The following is a 16,527-nucleotide window of genomic DNA, read 5'->3' as shown; positions in this document are numbered from 1 at the left end:
CTTTCGCTAGTTTGAACTTGCCTGGAATGAAAGCAGCAGACAGTGTCCGCCCTGAAACTGTCTTAGCTAAATTCGTTTTGCGGGCTAGTTTCTTTGGAATAATCTCCGCTTCCCCTCTGCTTGGACGCGCTCCGCTTGCATTTTGGTCTGCTGAGACTGGCCCAGGTTTGCCAAGAGTGGTTCAGGCTTTGAACAGTCTGCTGGCATCAGTGCTGATGCCCTAGGTGATTAAACAAGTCCTTCATCCATTAATGATTTAACCTACGTTTAAGCCCAGATAGTGCAGCCTGTGTGTGTATTCTTTTGTGCAAACCCCGTCTCTGCGTCGCGAAGGCCGGGCTTGCCGAGGAAGTCTGCAGGTCTGCACAGCAGAGGTTTTACACCTGAGGGGAGGAGGAGGCAATGGCGTCTTTAAAGCAGACTTCAGCTTCGTCTGATTCTGGAGATGGGTAAGAATTGGGACAACCCCAGGCACAAAGCAGAACAGCTGCCTGACATCTGCCCTCACCTGCACTGGCTTCCAGTAGCTTCTTGGAACCACTTTTTAGCCAGGACTTCCCGGCACATGCTGCACTCCCCGGCTGGTTTCGGATCTCCTGGGAGCAGCCAGGGACCTGTCAGCGCACAGTCCTCGACACCAATCTTAGCCTCAGGCTGCGGTTCGGTGTGGCTTTGGGTTATCTCTTCCAAACAGTACAACCAAAGGAGCTATAGAAAGCATTTGAAAATAAATGCACTAAAATAAAGCCTGAGCAAAGCTCATGGACATCACAGACAAGTGTTAAACATCACCACTCAGTGCCTGGCTCCCAGTGCTACTGTCCGTGCACTTTAGCAGTGAAGAATGCGAGCAGAGGGATTTTTTACTCTTCATACATGCATCGTTACTCTGTATGACTTTGTAAATAATAGTAGTAACTAAAGGCAGAGAATGCAAAGGATGATGTTAAGGTAAATATTTTATTAAGAACTATATTAAGGGGGAAGCAAAGGACAAAATTTCTAAAGATAACAATGAAAGAGGAACCTCTTTGCTTTTGTACAGGTGTGCCAAAATTCCCAAAAGAAAAAATTGAGCCCCTTGATGTGGAGCATGGTGATTCTGTGATTTTGCACTGTAACCCCCCAAAAGGCATCCCGCCTTTGCATATCTATTGGATGAATATTGGTAAGTAAACAATTTCTACACAAGTCGTAAGAGGAGACTCAAAACATTTGTCCTCCAGAGCAGTTTCATTAGAGATTCGTAACTGATGGAAATGGTAATTGTGCAAGTGCTTAGGAAAGATCTGGATATTGAAAAACAAAAATGAAAAATAAGGAGCGGAGATATGTTTTTACATAACACAAAGTTCAATTGTGGAGTGCATTGCCACAACATATTATTAAATATGAAATATCAGAAAGCTTACACATCAGTAAATGAGTCTACCAGTGATGAGGACTACTGCATTTACAGCAGAAAGGATAAAATGTGTCAATGTATTGTTTCTATCATTACTATTTTCTTCTTTTCATAAACTAAAGGTTGATTAATCATACTAATAAAAAAAAATATCTGTCAGGTATGCATAATTAGTTCCTTGCGGGTTTCTGTCACGTTGTTCTTCAGCATTTGTGTTCTGCAGGAATTTCTGGCTCTTGGGAAGCAAAGTAACTTGGATTGCATTCCTGACAATTTGTTTGTTTCTGATGCTGACCGGGCACCTGCAGAGACAGGGTGCCAGATTAAACCTCTGATCTTATGAGGCAGCCTCGCAGCTCCTGACATACATATTTAGCACAGACCTGCGTTTGGCTGGATCGGCAACCAGACACTACAGCAACCTTAGTTTGTACTAACGCTCCCGTGCTGTAATCTGTAGTTACAGAAGAGCAAAGTGCTTGGGAGACTGGCCATGGGTGACATCTGTAAATGGTGACCTCCGTATCATCATTACAGGCCTTTGTGCCAGGGAGCGGTGCTGGAAATTTCCTTTCACCTGAGCAGGAACTTTGTACTGCGTATATTTTATTCTCAATTTTTGCTATCAATTATTTTTCATATATTAAATATATATAAATAGATATTGTTGTATGAAAATGTGTATTATCCATTATTAGTCGCATATTGAATATTGGTAAATAACCCATTGGCTACGCTGGGTCTCTTTCACATCGAAGTTACATTCTGCATCTGGAAGCAAGCGTATGGCAGGAGAGCATTAGTAGTCATATTGGTGAAACAGCTCAGTATTATTACCATATCATAATTATTTTTTCTTGCTAGATTTGCAGCACATTCCGCAAGATGAAAGGGTCTCCATGAGCCTTAAGGGAGATCTCTACTTTGCAAACGTGGAGGAAAATGACAGTCGAAGTGATTACTGTTGCTTTGCAGCGTTTCCAAGACTGAGGACGATTGTGCAGAAAATGCCAATGACGCTGAAGGTTTCCCGTTGTAAGTCTGTGGATGAGTAGTTCCTTGTTTTCTGTTGGTTTTTTTTTTCTTTTTTTAACTCCCCAGGCATCAGCAAAGGCAGATGTGCGCCCTGTGTCTCTGATCTGATTCTCTCTGAAGAAAATGCATGTTACTGTGCTTATTCCTGCATTATTAACCTTACTCCAAGGGCTAAATTCAACTGATAAAAGCTTTTTTGCAGCTGTCAGACCCCACAAGTGCCCCGTTCTTCCTCCTGTACTCCCTCCAGTGAAAGCCAATGATGCATTAGGGAAACCTGCTTCTCTCGCAGTCCAGCGGGTCACCGCTGGATGGGACTTCGCTGAGTCCTGAGGACTTTATGTGGCCACCTCCTCCCTGGGCGCAGGCCTGCTTTGGTCCGGGCTCAGCAATGTGGTTGGGAAGGACGGTGCTTTCCAGGTCTTTGCAGGCTGCCTTGAGCATCAGCATGGGCCATTTTCCATTTCCTTAACGAAATCTTGTCTAGGGAGCATCAGATGTCATTTATTTATTTATTTTAGCATCCCCGTATCCCTGTAGGCTCCGAGGGTCTTATACAAAGGATGGTTTGATGTACTGCTCCAGCCCCTGAGTCTCACTGGGGCGTGTGGGGTTTGCTGTCTTATACATGTACATATGTTACATATATTTAGTGTATACTTGCCCACTGCATATCAAACCGCTAATTCAAGCTGCATAAGGCTACAGGATACATGGGATGTACAGGTATCAGTGTTGGAAACAGGGGAAAAGAATACAAATATCCAAGGAGAAAAAAAATAAAAGCAGCCTTTTAGGGCACACTGTCAGCTGCGTTAAATCGGCAAAGCCCGACAGAAGCCGGTGGAACTAAGGCACCTTATAGCAGCTGGAGATCCATCCTGCTTTGCTGGAGTCTCTTTTGGCTGGAATAGTTTCTGGTATCACTCGTACCACTCGCTGAGGCTGCCTGCGCCCTTAATGTCAGTCTTCTGTCTCGCTAATACTTCTGACCTTTCGGGCTTACGCATCCCAGAAAGCCAAGGAGATTTTTCTTTGTGAATGAAAGCTTAGTATTTAATGTATGGGTCTGAGAGTTTTCTTGTTGGGAAAAAAAGATAAAGGATTAGTAGTGGGTTTGTATATCTTAATACTTGCTTAAACCGTATCTTGGGATAATAATTGTGAGAAAAATATCAAAATGAAATGTTGCTCTCCACAGCTTTTCTGATGGGTTCAGTCCCACACGCATGCACACACAGATTATAGAAATACGAGCTGGGATTGGACTGTGGGGCCGCCGACAGCCCTGGCAGTGGCCCAGCCAAACACTGCAGCGCGTGAACCTTGCCGTCGGAGCCACCAGACTGGGTGCAGGCAAAAAGCGAGGCACAGGCTGAAAGGTTTTCGTGAACTCGGCTGGAGACTGCCCACTCCTCTCCGTGCCAAGTCCCTGTTGAGGGACTGTATAAAAAAAATTACACAGAAAAATGCAGACAATAAGAAAAAAGAGACTGGATAAATTTTACAAAATTTCTTTATAGTGGATGCTTAGGGCTTAATGATTTTTTTATGATACTGGGTAGCTAGGAAGAAATGGTGATTATATCAGCCATGAAGTATTTTGCAGAATAATACATATCTTTGAAGAATTTTCTTTGTGTTTTAAGAAATTTGTTGTTCATCTGTTGCTTTACTTTATATTATTCTTTGTTTCTTTATTTCATGGCAGAGATTGGGGGGGGTATGGTTTTGTTTTGGTTGATTTATTGTTTCTTTTGATTCCATATCAACTATGCATGTTTGTGTTTGGTTGTCACTTTTATTTATTTCAGTTAAGCATGCTAATGACTCAGGCTCACCTAACGCTGCGGTTACTAAGGGTGAGTTGAACGCGTCTGTTATTTAGCCTTTAAACTGAGAATCCACCAGCTGAGATGAAATGTGAGCTCTTGCTCAGGAAAAAGAGAAAAAAAAAAATCACAGAAGACTTCTTATTGCGTTGGACTGGATTTAAGTGGTCCATGGGGTACAATTTGCTCATCTTGTACTTTTTGACAGAAGTCTGAAGGGTTTTTAACAAAGAGGTAGTTTTCTTACTTGAGGAAAAGAACATGCACAGTTCATAATGTGACGTAAGTGAGGAGGCCGACGTCCTGGATTTGTCATGTTACGAGTTCAGAGCAGGAGCCAGAGCGGGATGCTCCGAATCTCCCTCTGGCAGTTGTAAGAAGACGCTGGCGTTAGGTGCCCATGCTTTGAAGCCAGGAGTTCATGTCTGAAGGGTCACCTCGGGGCTGCATTACTCCAGGGTGAGCTTAAGGTGTGCACTGAGAGAGCTTTTGGTGCTCTGTGTTAGTTGTCCCCACCTAGAGCTGTACCTCACGGTCGGTGGGAGCTGGGTCGCTTCGGCCCTGCATTGCCCCGTCTGGCACTCGCCGCGGGCAAGCTCTGCAGCGAAGCACTGCTCCTCCTGGGGACTCACCTCTTCCCTCGTTTGGTGTTCCCCTCTTGGTGGAGCAGTGTCCTGCAGATGTTCTGCTGAGGTTTACGCAGGCAATGCAGATAAGTCAGCAGCTAGCGGCTATTCCTGCCCTTCTCCACCCAGAGAATTTTGTTTAAAATACTTAAAAGTGGTAGTCTTGGGTTTTGTATGTTGCACTTGACTCTGATGTGTTTGCTTAAATTGCTTCTGAGAGCCTCTGTTTTTTAAAATACCCAATTTAAAACCCCTGAAAGACCCGGTTTTGCTGGACGAGCACTGAAATTTTGGAGAAGGGGGTTGTGCTCGAGTGTTTCGGGCCAGGTGACTCGAAGCACTGACCGGTCCTCAAACCTTGGCCCACGGCAGCGGAGCGTTGCGAGCAGAACAAGCAGGGCTCGTGCAGAGTGACAGGCAGTCCAAACCCAATTTGTCCCTCGGAGAGACGTCTGACGTCCCGTGACGCCGGCGAAGGGGCATTGCCTGCCTTTGGCAGCGGGAGGGGTGGAGGGAAAACATGTGAGCATCAAAGTGTTCTGCTGCAGCTCGGAGCGCTGGTGACACAGATTCGTAGAGATACAAAGCAAGGGGAGGACAAAAAAAAAAAAAAAAGAAAATGGTTCAGAGAGATACATGTGGTCTTTTACCAAGTCATCCGTATCTGACTATTTTTGAAGAACTAGTACCATTTGGGGACTTATTCATTACTCTGCTAATTGTTATTATAGTGAAAACTGGAAAGCCATTTAACTCTCTGCATATTTCATCACGAAACTGTTGTTTGGCAGACTGGAACAAATGGTCCGTTGAAATCAAAAGCAGGTCAATCTTGTTTTATTATTTTAACAGTCTTCCTTACAACTTGTATCTCCATTACTGTAGATTTAATAATTGTAGCAAGGACAATTATGTGCGATACTCAAGTCAGGAGAGATGGTTTTTCATCTGAAATTTAAAAGATGAGAGAGAGTCAATGCAGAAGAAAGCTGCTAGGAAAGACGGTGTGAACCAGAAGACCAGCAATTGAGAAGACCCAGGGTACCAAGGCGGGCTGAGGTGTAGGAGAGAAAGGGCCACTGCTTGGACAGCAGGACATGAGCCTGTAGGGAAAGGGGCTTCACCAGTGCCACTGCCTGTTGTTATTACTGTAGCCGTCTTCTGACTGTTACGGGAGAAAAGGGAGAGTCCTGAGTCGGTCTCAAATCATATAAATAAAAAAGAGAATTTACAAATCAGTGCCCAAAACCTTCTGACAGAAGTAATGTTTGTGGTGTTATTGAAGGATAAGCACAGGCTCCAAGATTTCATATCTAACTTCTATTTTATTTTATTTTTTAGCAAATTTTATCAAGGAAAGAAAACCCAAACTGCTGATCCCTCCTGAATCTGCTGGCAGTACCTCATCAGTCACTGTCATCAAGGGAGGTGTCCTGCTACTCGAATGTATTGCCGAAGGGCTGTGAGTAATGTACAATACTGCACAAAGTTAATCACCTTTTGAAATAGAATTAAGGAAAGGAAAAGCTATATTAAAAATTATACAACTACAGATGAATATACCTACCTGCCCAAACAATTTTAAATTGAATCTCAATGCAGATGTTTTTCTAAAGTATGCATACTCCTTGTAAGGCAGCACAGAGCTAGCATGCAACATTCATGTATGTGATACTGCTGTAGCTTCTAAACAAGTAATTAAAATCATATAGTGGTAGGTATTGATTTTTTTTTTTATGATTACATTAAAAAAAAACCCTATTATGGAACTTTCTTCACTAGTACTACTTTTGAGATGTTGAGAAACTATATAATATCAGAATTCAGCTTCTGTAGTTTGGCTCACAACCGGTAATGTTTCTTTTCTAGTTTACCAATTCAGTTGTGGTTCAATGTTCAAAAACGATTCAGCATTTTTCCAGGTGTCAGATCTCAGGTTTTTAAGAGCAGACTTCCTGAGTGATGTAATACAAGGCATCCATTAAGGAAATGCCCTGCTGAGCGAAGCCGGAGGTCCACTTAGCCCCGCTGCAGTGGGAGATGCTGGCTCGGGAGCGCATGTGAACCTGGCCGCTTTCTGTGGTCCATTTGCCAGCATCCAGAATTTCCATACAGAGGATGTTCCGTCCATGGTGTTCTCACAGATGACAGTATGTCAAGGAACAGAGTCCACAAGTATGTGAAAATACAGTGAACTGGAGTCGGCTGTATTGGTTTGAGCCTGCTAAAACTACCAGTAATGGACTAGCTTCAAATTTAGTTCCAGTCCCATGTTTTCTACTTGGGCTGATTCCTATGCATGTCTCTGGTGCTTTGTGCCGCGGGGGTGTCTCGAGCTTGTTATTGCTGTTAGCGTTTACGCTGGACCACTACTCAAGCTCCAGTCGTGGAGCTGACTGTACTAAACATGGCAGAGCATCTCAGTGAGGAGATGCTCACTGTAATAGTATAGGGAAGGGTTAAAGCAGATAGTATGTGATGGGAAATCACGACAGTTTTGTTCCTTATTGTTAATAGCACAGGACAAAATAAGGATAAGTAAGGAAAGGGAATGGCTAAATAAATGTTAAGTGCAGTCCTCGCGATGGAGCTGTGAACACCGCTCTCAGACCCTGTTCCTGCTGCAGTCACTCAGACAGACATCAGCTCCGCTTTGCCCTCAGTCTGGTTTTCCAGTTCTTACTGTGTGCTTGTGGATGCAATGGGCTGCCCCAGAAGAGTTGCCACCGGAGAAAGAGGTAACGCAAAAATCTCTGCAACCACTAAACCCACAGTGAAATCACAATCACTTCTGGTTTATTTGTGACAGAGCTTTTTGCTGAAAGGGGGCTTAAATCATCGTCTTCTCGTGCTGTATGGTGGAGCTGCAGGTCTGTGATTTACTATTCTGTGATTCTGTGATTCTGTCTGTGAATGCAGACTGTGGTTAGCAGATAGATAATTCACATTAAAGGCTGCGCAATTGTATCCCATCTATCAAATTCCCAAATCAGGATATTTATCTGCCTGAACAAACATGTTTAGGGCATTTTGTTTTTCCATGTGGGCTTGAAAGGGCATTGCTCATTTGAGCTGGCAAGATAGTGGCACTGCAGTTGGTTGCCATTTCTGAGAGAAAGTGAATTACTTGTCTCTGTTGGATTCACTCCAAGTATCCGCAGTGAGTTTTAGTTCCCGGTTGCAGTGCTTCCTTGTCTAATTCGCTACCCATCAAGCTAATTCGCGGGCGCACAAACCTCCACAAGTCCACAGCTATGAGTTTATAGTGTTTTCAATGTACTTAATAGGCAAATCGTCTTGGAAATACACAAATACGAATTTTCATGGGCAAGAATTAATATCAGGTACGAGAAGAGAAAGTCAAAAAAGGACACTGTCTTTTTAGAAAAAAATAAAAAACAAAAGAGAAATATTTTTGTTTCACTCAATTTTTGAAGAAACTTTTGTTGAAATTATTTTTCAGCCAAAAAGTGTTTTTTTTTGTAAAGTAGTCACTTTTGAAAGAAGACAAAGTACTTCTTTGTTTGATCAGCAAACGAACATTGTTCACTGAAAACCTTCAAAAATGCAATGGTTAGACCAAAGTAAAATTCTTATTTTCAGCAGAAAAATGATCAGCTTTGCCTATATCTCTGCCAATCCGGTGCACCAAATGTCCGCAAACCAGGGAAGCGGATAGACTGAGCCAGATTTCAAGTAACAAAGATCAGGGGCAGCCAACTGCAAAATAAGGAATTAAGTACGTTTCCAATCTGTCATTTTTGAAGAGTTATATTCTGACGGTGTCAGGAGGGCACTGCCTCGGTACAACACCACGGCAACGCTGTGCCTGACTTTGGTACAAGAGCAAGACAAGGGCTCTTGCAGGAAATAATAGGATATTTGCACTGTTGTGCTCACTGCTCATGGAAAACTATAATTTGTTGGTACCTGGGGCTTTGAGTAGCTTGTGCCCGGGCGTTTTGCCACCATGACAGATGGACACAAGAGTAAGCAGATATGACACTGTGTATGTGTGTCGTGTACGGTGTCGGGGTCGCGAAGCCCAGCTGGGAATGTGCAGACAACAGTCTGTCCCAAATTTCTGTGTCACTGCCATTTGCTTTCTGAAGGCGTGAGGAGCATTTGCAGCCATCTCTGATGGCTGGCCACCTTTCTCACCAGGCAGGGCACCGAGTGAAGTCACTGTAATGAAGTCTTTACCTCCTTGTCTGTCCTCAAGTGCCCTTCGGAGTGGGACGGTGTGAGATCCCTTCCCTCTCCCACAGTCCGTGCCAATGCGCTGACGAGGAATGCAGCCTCGTGCCATGGCCTGGTGTTGGCTGTGATGAACTTATTCACAAGGACCCTTCAAATTGAGAAGCAGTATAGACTAGTTTTAGTCTAAAGCATAACCCTAAGTGTAGCCCCGGTGTTTTAAAAGGGCTCAAAAGACTCTGAAAACTTCACCTAGCAAACCATACGCATGAAGTCCAGCAGCTCCACTGACATGAAGCATTACAGCAGCCTAATATTCAACTCAAATTCTTCTCTTTTTCTGTTTGTTCTTTGCTATTAGCCCAACTCCTCATCTAAGCTGGGTCAAGGTCACTGGAAACTTGCCCAAGGATGAACCGGAAACAGAAAATTTTGGGAAGATACTGAAGATAGACCAAGTGACTGCAGCCGATGAAGGAACGTACCAGTGCACAGCAAGCAACCCCATGGGCAGAGCGAAGCACGAGTTCCATGTTCACGTGGAAGGTGCTGAGTACATTTTACTAAGCTTTTTGGTTTTGAACAGAGACGTGGTCAAAGGGAAGTGAGTAAGGGCCTTTGCTAATATCACCTGGTGTAATGCATAAATGCAACCAACTCTATCAATTTATGCTAGCCAAGGACCCACCTCATAGTTTAGGGAAGCTTGCAGGAAATAGCACTTAAAAAAAAAAAAAAATAGAAATAATGCCTTTTTTTCCTGAACTGTGAAGGCTTTACGAAGTGGTGAGCAGAAGTACAAATATGTGAGTAGATCCAGTGCTTAAAGATGTGAGTTAGTCAAGCAGAGATATTGATGAAATGGCTTGCATTAATCTGAAAGTCAGACTGAAAGATCTAATTATTCTACTTGCTCTTAAAGAATGTGAAAATGGCTATACTGGGCCAGATCAGAGGTACGTTTAGCTCAATTTTCTTTCTTTGGCTTCCACCAAAAGTGTAGGCAGAAATGTACAAATGCAGTGAGCAAACATGGTACCACCCCTCTCTCCTCCTTCATGTGCTCCCTTGCTATCACTTTTGTATAGGGACAGCCTGAGCTAAGAGTAGTTTCCATAGCCCCTGAAAAATATCATAAAAACAAAGTAAAAACAATACTCTCTACTAATTTTCAAGTTGAAAAAAATTGAAATATGACCCTTTTTGTCATCCTACTGAGTATCAAAGGCCCATTCCCACCTTAGCCTGCATGTTGGAAGGATGACTGATCCATATGGGCAGCATTCGTAGATAGCCTTAGGGTAACACTCCTGGGTATCATACGCTTGGGTGTTGCATATCCGTGCAGGAGCATGCACCCAGGTCCGGTGGCTGAACAGGGTGAGTACTGGCTGCGTGTCCTGGGCTGGCAAAACGGAGAGCCTGGTCTGTTTGTCCATCCATGTGGCTGTCATTTATTTATGTTGCTGCTAGAGGAAGGCAGATTAATGAAGCCAGCCAAGATACCTTCATAAGAGGCATCTTACAGAGCGCAAGGCACCTGCTCTCCCTCCATCCTCCTTTCTCCCTATTCCTGGTCCCCAGACCCTGAAGGTGTGAGCCCTTCACACGAGGTAGGCGCAGATGCTCTTTTCCAGGAGCAAAGTGGAACTCCAGTGAGACCTAGCAGAGACAAGCGAGCCCTGCAGAAGCATCACTGCCACTGCAACTCTTCCAGCCAGGCTGCCCATAAATAGCTACAAAATGAGACTCCTGAAGCACAGCTGAAAAACTGACTGAAAATGTTTTCTCTTTACTGGTGAAAAATGCTCCAGCCTCTAAAAAAAAAAAGAAAAAGAAATCACAGTCAACATAAAACTATGGGAGTCTGCCAACTGCTTCATTTTTATCTGTACTTCTTCTCACTCCATGGTCACAAGGAGTCCTGACGGGAGGAAAGGCACTTTCAGCTACCTGCTCAGTACTTACTCGTCAGCTGAGGGAAAGCCTTTTCTCCCAGTATGTGGTGGATCATCCCCATTCACTTGCCACAACCTTGTGTCTTGCGGGCTGCTTTCCCTTCCTGGAAGTGTGGCGGAGGGGGAGACCAGGGCATGGCAAGTTTTCAGCTGCAGTGGAGGGGAAGCGCTGACTCCTAGAAATCATTCCAGATGGTTTGGAGCATCTCTGCTGTAGCTGAATATTTTAACAATCTGGCGATGATTTTCTCGGCTGTAAAAATTGAATCCTTCAAAGAAATTGCAGGAGCTGCAAAAACTAAAATACCAGAGAAATAACATTAATTAAGCAGTTCGGAATATTGACCCCTTTCTCCCCCAGTCTCTGGAGGGAGGAAAGCTTTCGGGCAAATAGTTGTTCCTGCTCATTAACAAACAAGTACTATTAAAAAAAAAGAAAGAAAAATGAAGGAAATAATCCCACTCTAGCCATTGCAATGTAAAAATCGCTTTTTCAATTGCTATGATATATATTTTTCATGTATGGAACTAATGATGGTTACTGTCACTAGCAGGAATTCTTCCTATTAGGAGTCACTTCACATGCAGGACATCAAGGTAAAATTGAGCCCAAACACTGTCTTCTTCTAGAGTTTCTAACCAGAAAATGTCGCTACCATTATTCAGAGATGGGCACGTTCATCATTCTTGCAGCAACTCCTTTGTGGGCACTCAAGGGCAGATCTTGAGTTGGTGCAAGCGAGCATTAATTTCAGTAGCTTTCAGGGAGGTTGTGCTGACATAGGGCATCCTCACACCTGACAGATTTTTCTCAAAGGATGCATGGCAGGGAGAAGAAAATTAAACATGGAAGAAAAATTATCTCGGTTATTAACCAGCAGCCATTCTCAATCTAGTGCTGGTGTATCAATCAGGATTTTGCTATCATTTCTGCACTAGGTCACACTTTCTGTTCTTCTTTCTGGTATTTGAGGATCTTAAACCAATATCCCAGCCTTCTAAATAACAGTCTAAATTAATGATATTTGCATGCAGCCCACTTACTAATCCTGCAGCAGTCTGAGGGCAAAGATTCAGGCAATTATTACCAAGCATATGAAAATATTCAGCTAGCAAATTGCTTGACTGTTTGAGGATTTTAGCCCGGAACATTGGAACAGGCACAAAAATCCCATTGTTGTTATTAGAATAAGAGATAATTATTAAAAAAAGAAAAAGCAAAGCCAGCCCACAGATTGTCTTGACTTCAAATGTTTGGTTATTTGGTTATTGTATATAATCCCCCAAACCAGATATAAAATGTACATCCAACCTCAAAATCTTATCACTATCACAGCTCCTGATCTCATGGTACCTTCATCTTGACTGAGGCTCCTAGACTGTGTTTAACAGAAATAATTATTAGAATATAATGATTAATTATAGTAATGATATAATAGCCAAGGGCCTTTGCTGTTAAGTCTCGTAATACTTTCATTACTCAGCTAGAGAAAAATAAAATAGATGAAACTAATGCGAGGCAGAAACATGGCAGGTTGTTTTAATCGGGCTCAAACTGTAGTTCCGTGTTTCACTGGAAAGCTGCTTCAACTGGGATGCAGAGCCCAAGGTGGCAACTGCAGCCGAAGCTGCCGATGATGCCCCCAAAGTGGGATGGATTGCCAGCCCTTGGGAAGACGTGAGGAGAATTTGAAATGATCTTGACAAATTGGCAAAACGGTCTGGAATAAAAAGGACGGGCTTCAGTAAGCACGAGTGCAAAGCAATTCTCATCAGGCGGCACTAATTGGCTTCATATGCACAGGATGGAAAATGTCTGGTTAGACTAGTCTGGAGGATATACTGTACGCAAGCTAAACGCGACTTGGAAATATTAGGCTTGCAGAAAAAGCAAAATCATCCTGGAAAGTATGAAGATAAGTGTTGTAAGAGAGACTCTACTGAGAACTGAGAAGGCCTCATGTAACGTAACCAGTTTTACCTGGTGCACTTCATCAGTGCTGGGGTGAACTCGAGACAGTTCAGGAGAAAGCGCCAATTGTAGTCACAGAGCTCAAAATCATGGCGTTTGAGAAAAGATTGATAGATATGTTCAGTTCAGGAAAAAATGGATCTAGGGAACGCGTAACAGCCTTCAGATGAACCGAAGTTTCTTCACAAAGTTCCGTGGGGATAATGTAAGATACAAGAGACTTAAAGTGCAGCAAGGCAGAAGTTGGTTAGATGTTAAAAATTTGTTCTAGTCATGGGGAAAAGCCGTAGACAGCATGGGAGGCTGTGGTGAAGGCTTGGATCCATCCAGGAGTGTTTTAGGTGTAGATTATCGTACTCTGTTGCAGAAGGATGGGCTGGATGCCCATTTTAGTTCCCTTCTGGTTTTGGACCTGTCATTATATTCCCATAAAGACATAAATGTATTAATCGGGACCCCCACATTTATAACTCTTACCAAGAAGAATATATTATGCTGTGAAATATTTGCCATACCATGTTGCTCGCACAGATTAACTATTTGACTGTCCAACCAGTGTTTTTTGTAGTTGCTAAAAATGTGTACATTTTGTTAGTCTTGTATGCTTATAAATACTATAGCGTATCTGCCACACAGAAAATAAGTTTTTCATCCTTCCTGTGAAATTACATTTCATACTTGGCAAAATCTTGTTGCCTATGGCTTTGCTGCTTCATTGCTTTCTTGGGGCAGCAACAATTTCCATGCTGAGAAAGGAAAGCAGTGGCGTAATAGATCTGCAGCCCACTTCCAGAGTGTATGCACAGATGAAAATAGGAAGGGATCCATCGGGTGCGTTGTATTCAGTCTGTGCTTAGTATCTCACCTCCTCCAAAACAAGGAAATACCCTGTCTCAAGTACTGTGTGTGTGGCAGACCTAGGGGGGGGGGAACCAAACAAATTAATCATGACTGTTATAAACCTTTTCACTTTCATGCCTTTGGCATGTCTTTTCCTGATAAAAGCACAATGTGTATGGGAGAGAGAGAGAAAGGAAAAAGATGTAAGATGTGCAAACCCAAGATGTTCTGCTGCTTGCAGAGTTTTTTCCTGGAGCCAAATACGAGGGAGCGTAACAAGTATGGTCATGTCACACACTGCACTCCGGGAGGGCAACCAGCACTGCGAGAGGAAAGCTGTACAAGATATCTGTACTATGTGAAGGAAATGCAAAGATGTTATAATTTTAGATAAGCTTCAGTGTCTTGAATTTTACTTCATTATTTAGATGTTGCTTACCAATGTCTCTTCATGGATGCTCTGCTGTGGAAATGGTGGACTGTGTGTAGAAACTCTTGTGTATCATATTTCAGGGGTGTTTTTTTAATGTATCTGTGTGAATATGAGCAATGATGTGTTGTTTTAGCATATCACACTGATAACATCTGGAGATGTATTACCAGGCAACAGCTCTGTTAATCTTCAAAGCATTTTATGAGCATTAACTAATGAATCCTCATGTTTCCCATACATTAGCTCATCTTTTTCAAATAGGAAAAGAGGCCCAGTGATCTGTTTAGCACATGCAGAAGAGGTAGTGTCAGGTCTGGAATTAAAATTTGGAAGTTTCTTGCTTCTCAGGGAGAGATTGTGATGAATTCCAAGCTGTGTTTTGGACTGAGGCTGCCCGCTGAAGTGTAGGAAGGCTCAGGGACCTGCATTCAGTCTGTAGAGAACAAAGCATTCACCAGATGAATGTTTTTTCCCCTAAGTTCCCTCCTTTATGGTTGTGTTTTTCCAGTGAGGCTTGGGTACCTGATGCTAAGGGGCTGCTCTGCAGAGCAGAGGGTTTCCCAGAGCTACCCCAGTTTAGCTGGTGGTGCTGGGAAAGAGGAAAGCACAGGGAATGCAGCAGCACGCTGCTGCTCCTCTACCACCACCCTGTGGACAACGTCTCTGGACCGCTCCTCATGGTGGTGGTTCTCATCCTCAGTGGGGAGAGGATGTTTTCATCGTTCCTAAATATGTTAAGGACCAGCCTTCGAGCTGAATATATGATGGAAAACCGGACTATCCAGAATCATGATGCATTTCCCCAGCCCACGCAGATGAGCAGATGGAGATGCTGCATCGCCGTGCTCTGCCCTCCGGCCGCTCCTTGGGCAAGTCAGTGGGAGCCGCTTGCTCCTGCCTAGTCGGGGGGATTTGAGCTGGGTGCACGTTTGCATCTTGTTTGAGTTTCTCAAATAGTCTCACCTCATTTCGCAGACCACACTCTTATCTCCGAGGGTCCCTGTGAAGATGCCGACCCATTCAGGTTTACCTCCTTCCTCAGGCTCTCACCTCCCGTTTGCGTTTGTTTTCCACTTGGACACACACTGCCCATTTCCTATGCTCTCTCCCTGACACTCACAAAGTCTGAAGGACAGAAATTGCTGTGTGCTGGTGCTTATTTTACCTTTTGTAACATCGGTTTGAAGAAACACAATCCAGCTGCACAATAGGCTGCCAGGAGCCGGCTGGGAACTCTTGGCAGCGCTTGCCATCTCCTGGAGGACCATGGCAATAGCAGGGTTAGACATGTCTGGCTGTGTCCCCTCTTCGCAGAGCCTCCTCGCTGGATAAAGGAGCCCGAAGGTGGTGTTTACAGCGTAGGAGCAAATCTTGTGCTGCTGTGCGAAGCCATTGGCAACCCAGAGCCAACCATTCACTGGAAGCTTAACGGGATGCCCATCGATAGTAAGTGCGAGGTCCAACGTCCTGCTTTCGGTGGTGTCTGGGTGGGACGTGCCTGTGTTGTGCCTGGTTAGAGGGAAAGCACAAATCCCAGCGCGCTGAGTGATGACTGGTTTGACATCTCCTTAGACGTGAATTGATATTGATTTGGTTGATAAAGCCAATGTTTAAATGTGACCTTGAGGAGAGCAGGGGTGAAAGCTGCAGGGTGTGGAGCGGTGCTACCCACGAGTAACTGCCGCTGCCTCACCCCGTAACGCTCCCATCTTTAGGGGATCTGAAGTAGCTTGTGCTCCTTGAGGGCTCCCAGCCTTTCTTTGTGCTTCTGAATGAGCACAAGGGACTCTTTGCCTGGGGAGCACAGGCCCTGCTCCCCGCTCCTCTGATTTTAAGAAGACTTGTGTGGGGATTTTACTGGGAATCGGTGCTCTAGAGCACGTTCTTTAGGCCACAGGACCACTGGCAAAGGCAGTGCTCCGCAGCTTGCTCCCCAGCTGCTGAGCAAGGTCCAGGTTTGATCCTGAAGATGCGCTTTGCCTTTGACTTTCAAGCAGCGAGGAGAGACTGTGAACTCCACGGTGGTGGTGTTTTCCCCATCTCCTGACACAGTCTGGGTCTTTCCAGGCAGGACCTTCAGAGGGAGAATCTCTGCCAGAGAGATCAGCCTTACCAACCTGCAGCTGCAGGACAGTGCTGTGTACCAGTGCGAGGCCAGCAACAAGCACGGCACCATCCTGGCCAGCGCCAACGTGAACGTCCTCAGTGAGTCCCCTCCCGGCCTTTCCT

The 16,527-nt window shown here is 44.2% G+C and overlaps 1 protein-coding gene across 9 annotated transcripts in view; it reads left to right on the top strand.

Moving 5' to 3' along the window:
* The window catches only part of CHL1 (cell adhesion molecule L1 like), a 144,020-nt gene that overhangs the window by 94,476 nt on the left and 33,017 nt on the right, over window positions 1-16,527 (top strand). For 8 of the 9 annotated variants that reach the window (XR_012765223.1, XM_075432494.1, XM_075432486.1 and 5 more), the window contains 7 exons: window positions 1,046-1,168; window positions 2,270-2,440; window positions 4,255-4,302; window positions 6,240-6,360; window positions 9,457-9,641; window positions 15,613-15,744; window positions 16,366-16,503. Coding sequence is in view for 8 of the 9 variants with exons in the window: in XM_075432494.1 (XP_075288609.1) it covers window positions 1,046-1,168; window positions 2,270-2,440; window positions 4,255-4,302; window positions 6,240-6,360; window positions 9,457-9,641; window positions 15,613-15,744; window positions 16,366-16,503 (918 nt within the window). In the remaining variant the exon portion in view is untranslated. The remainder of the gene's footprint in view (window positions 1-1,045; window positions 1,169-2,269; window positions 2,441-4,254; window positions 4,303-6,239; window positions 6,361-9,456; window positions 9,642-15,612; window positions 15,745-16,365; window positions 16,504-16,527) is intronic. The other variant, XM_075432493.1, reaches the window with a different exon arrangement.

Source organism: Opisthocomus hoazin, chromosome 11, assembly GCF_030867145.1.
Source record: "Opisthocomus hoazin isolate bOpiHoa1 chromosome 11, bOpiHoa1.hap1, whole genome shotgun sequence".
Lineage (NCBI taxonomy): Eukaryota > Metazoa > Chordata > Aves > Opisthocomiformes > Opisthocomidae > Opisthocomus > Opisthocomus hoazin.
The sequence above is the reverse complement of the archived record's forward strand: the minus strand, read 5'-3'. Positions and strand labels throughout refer to the sequence as shown.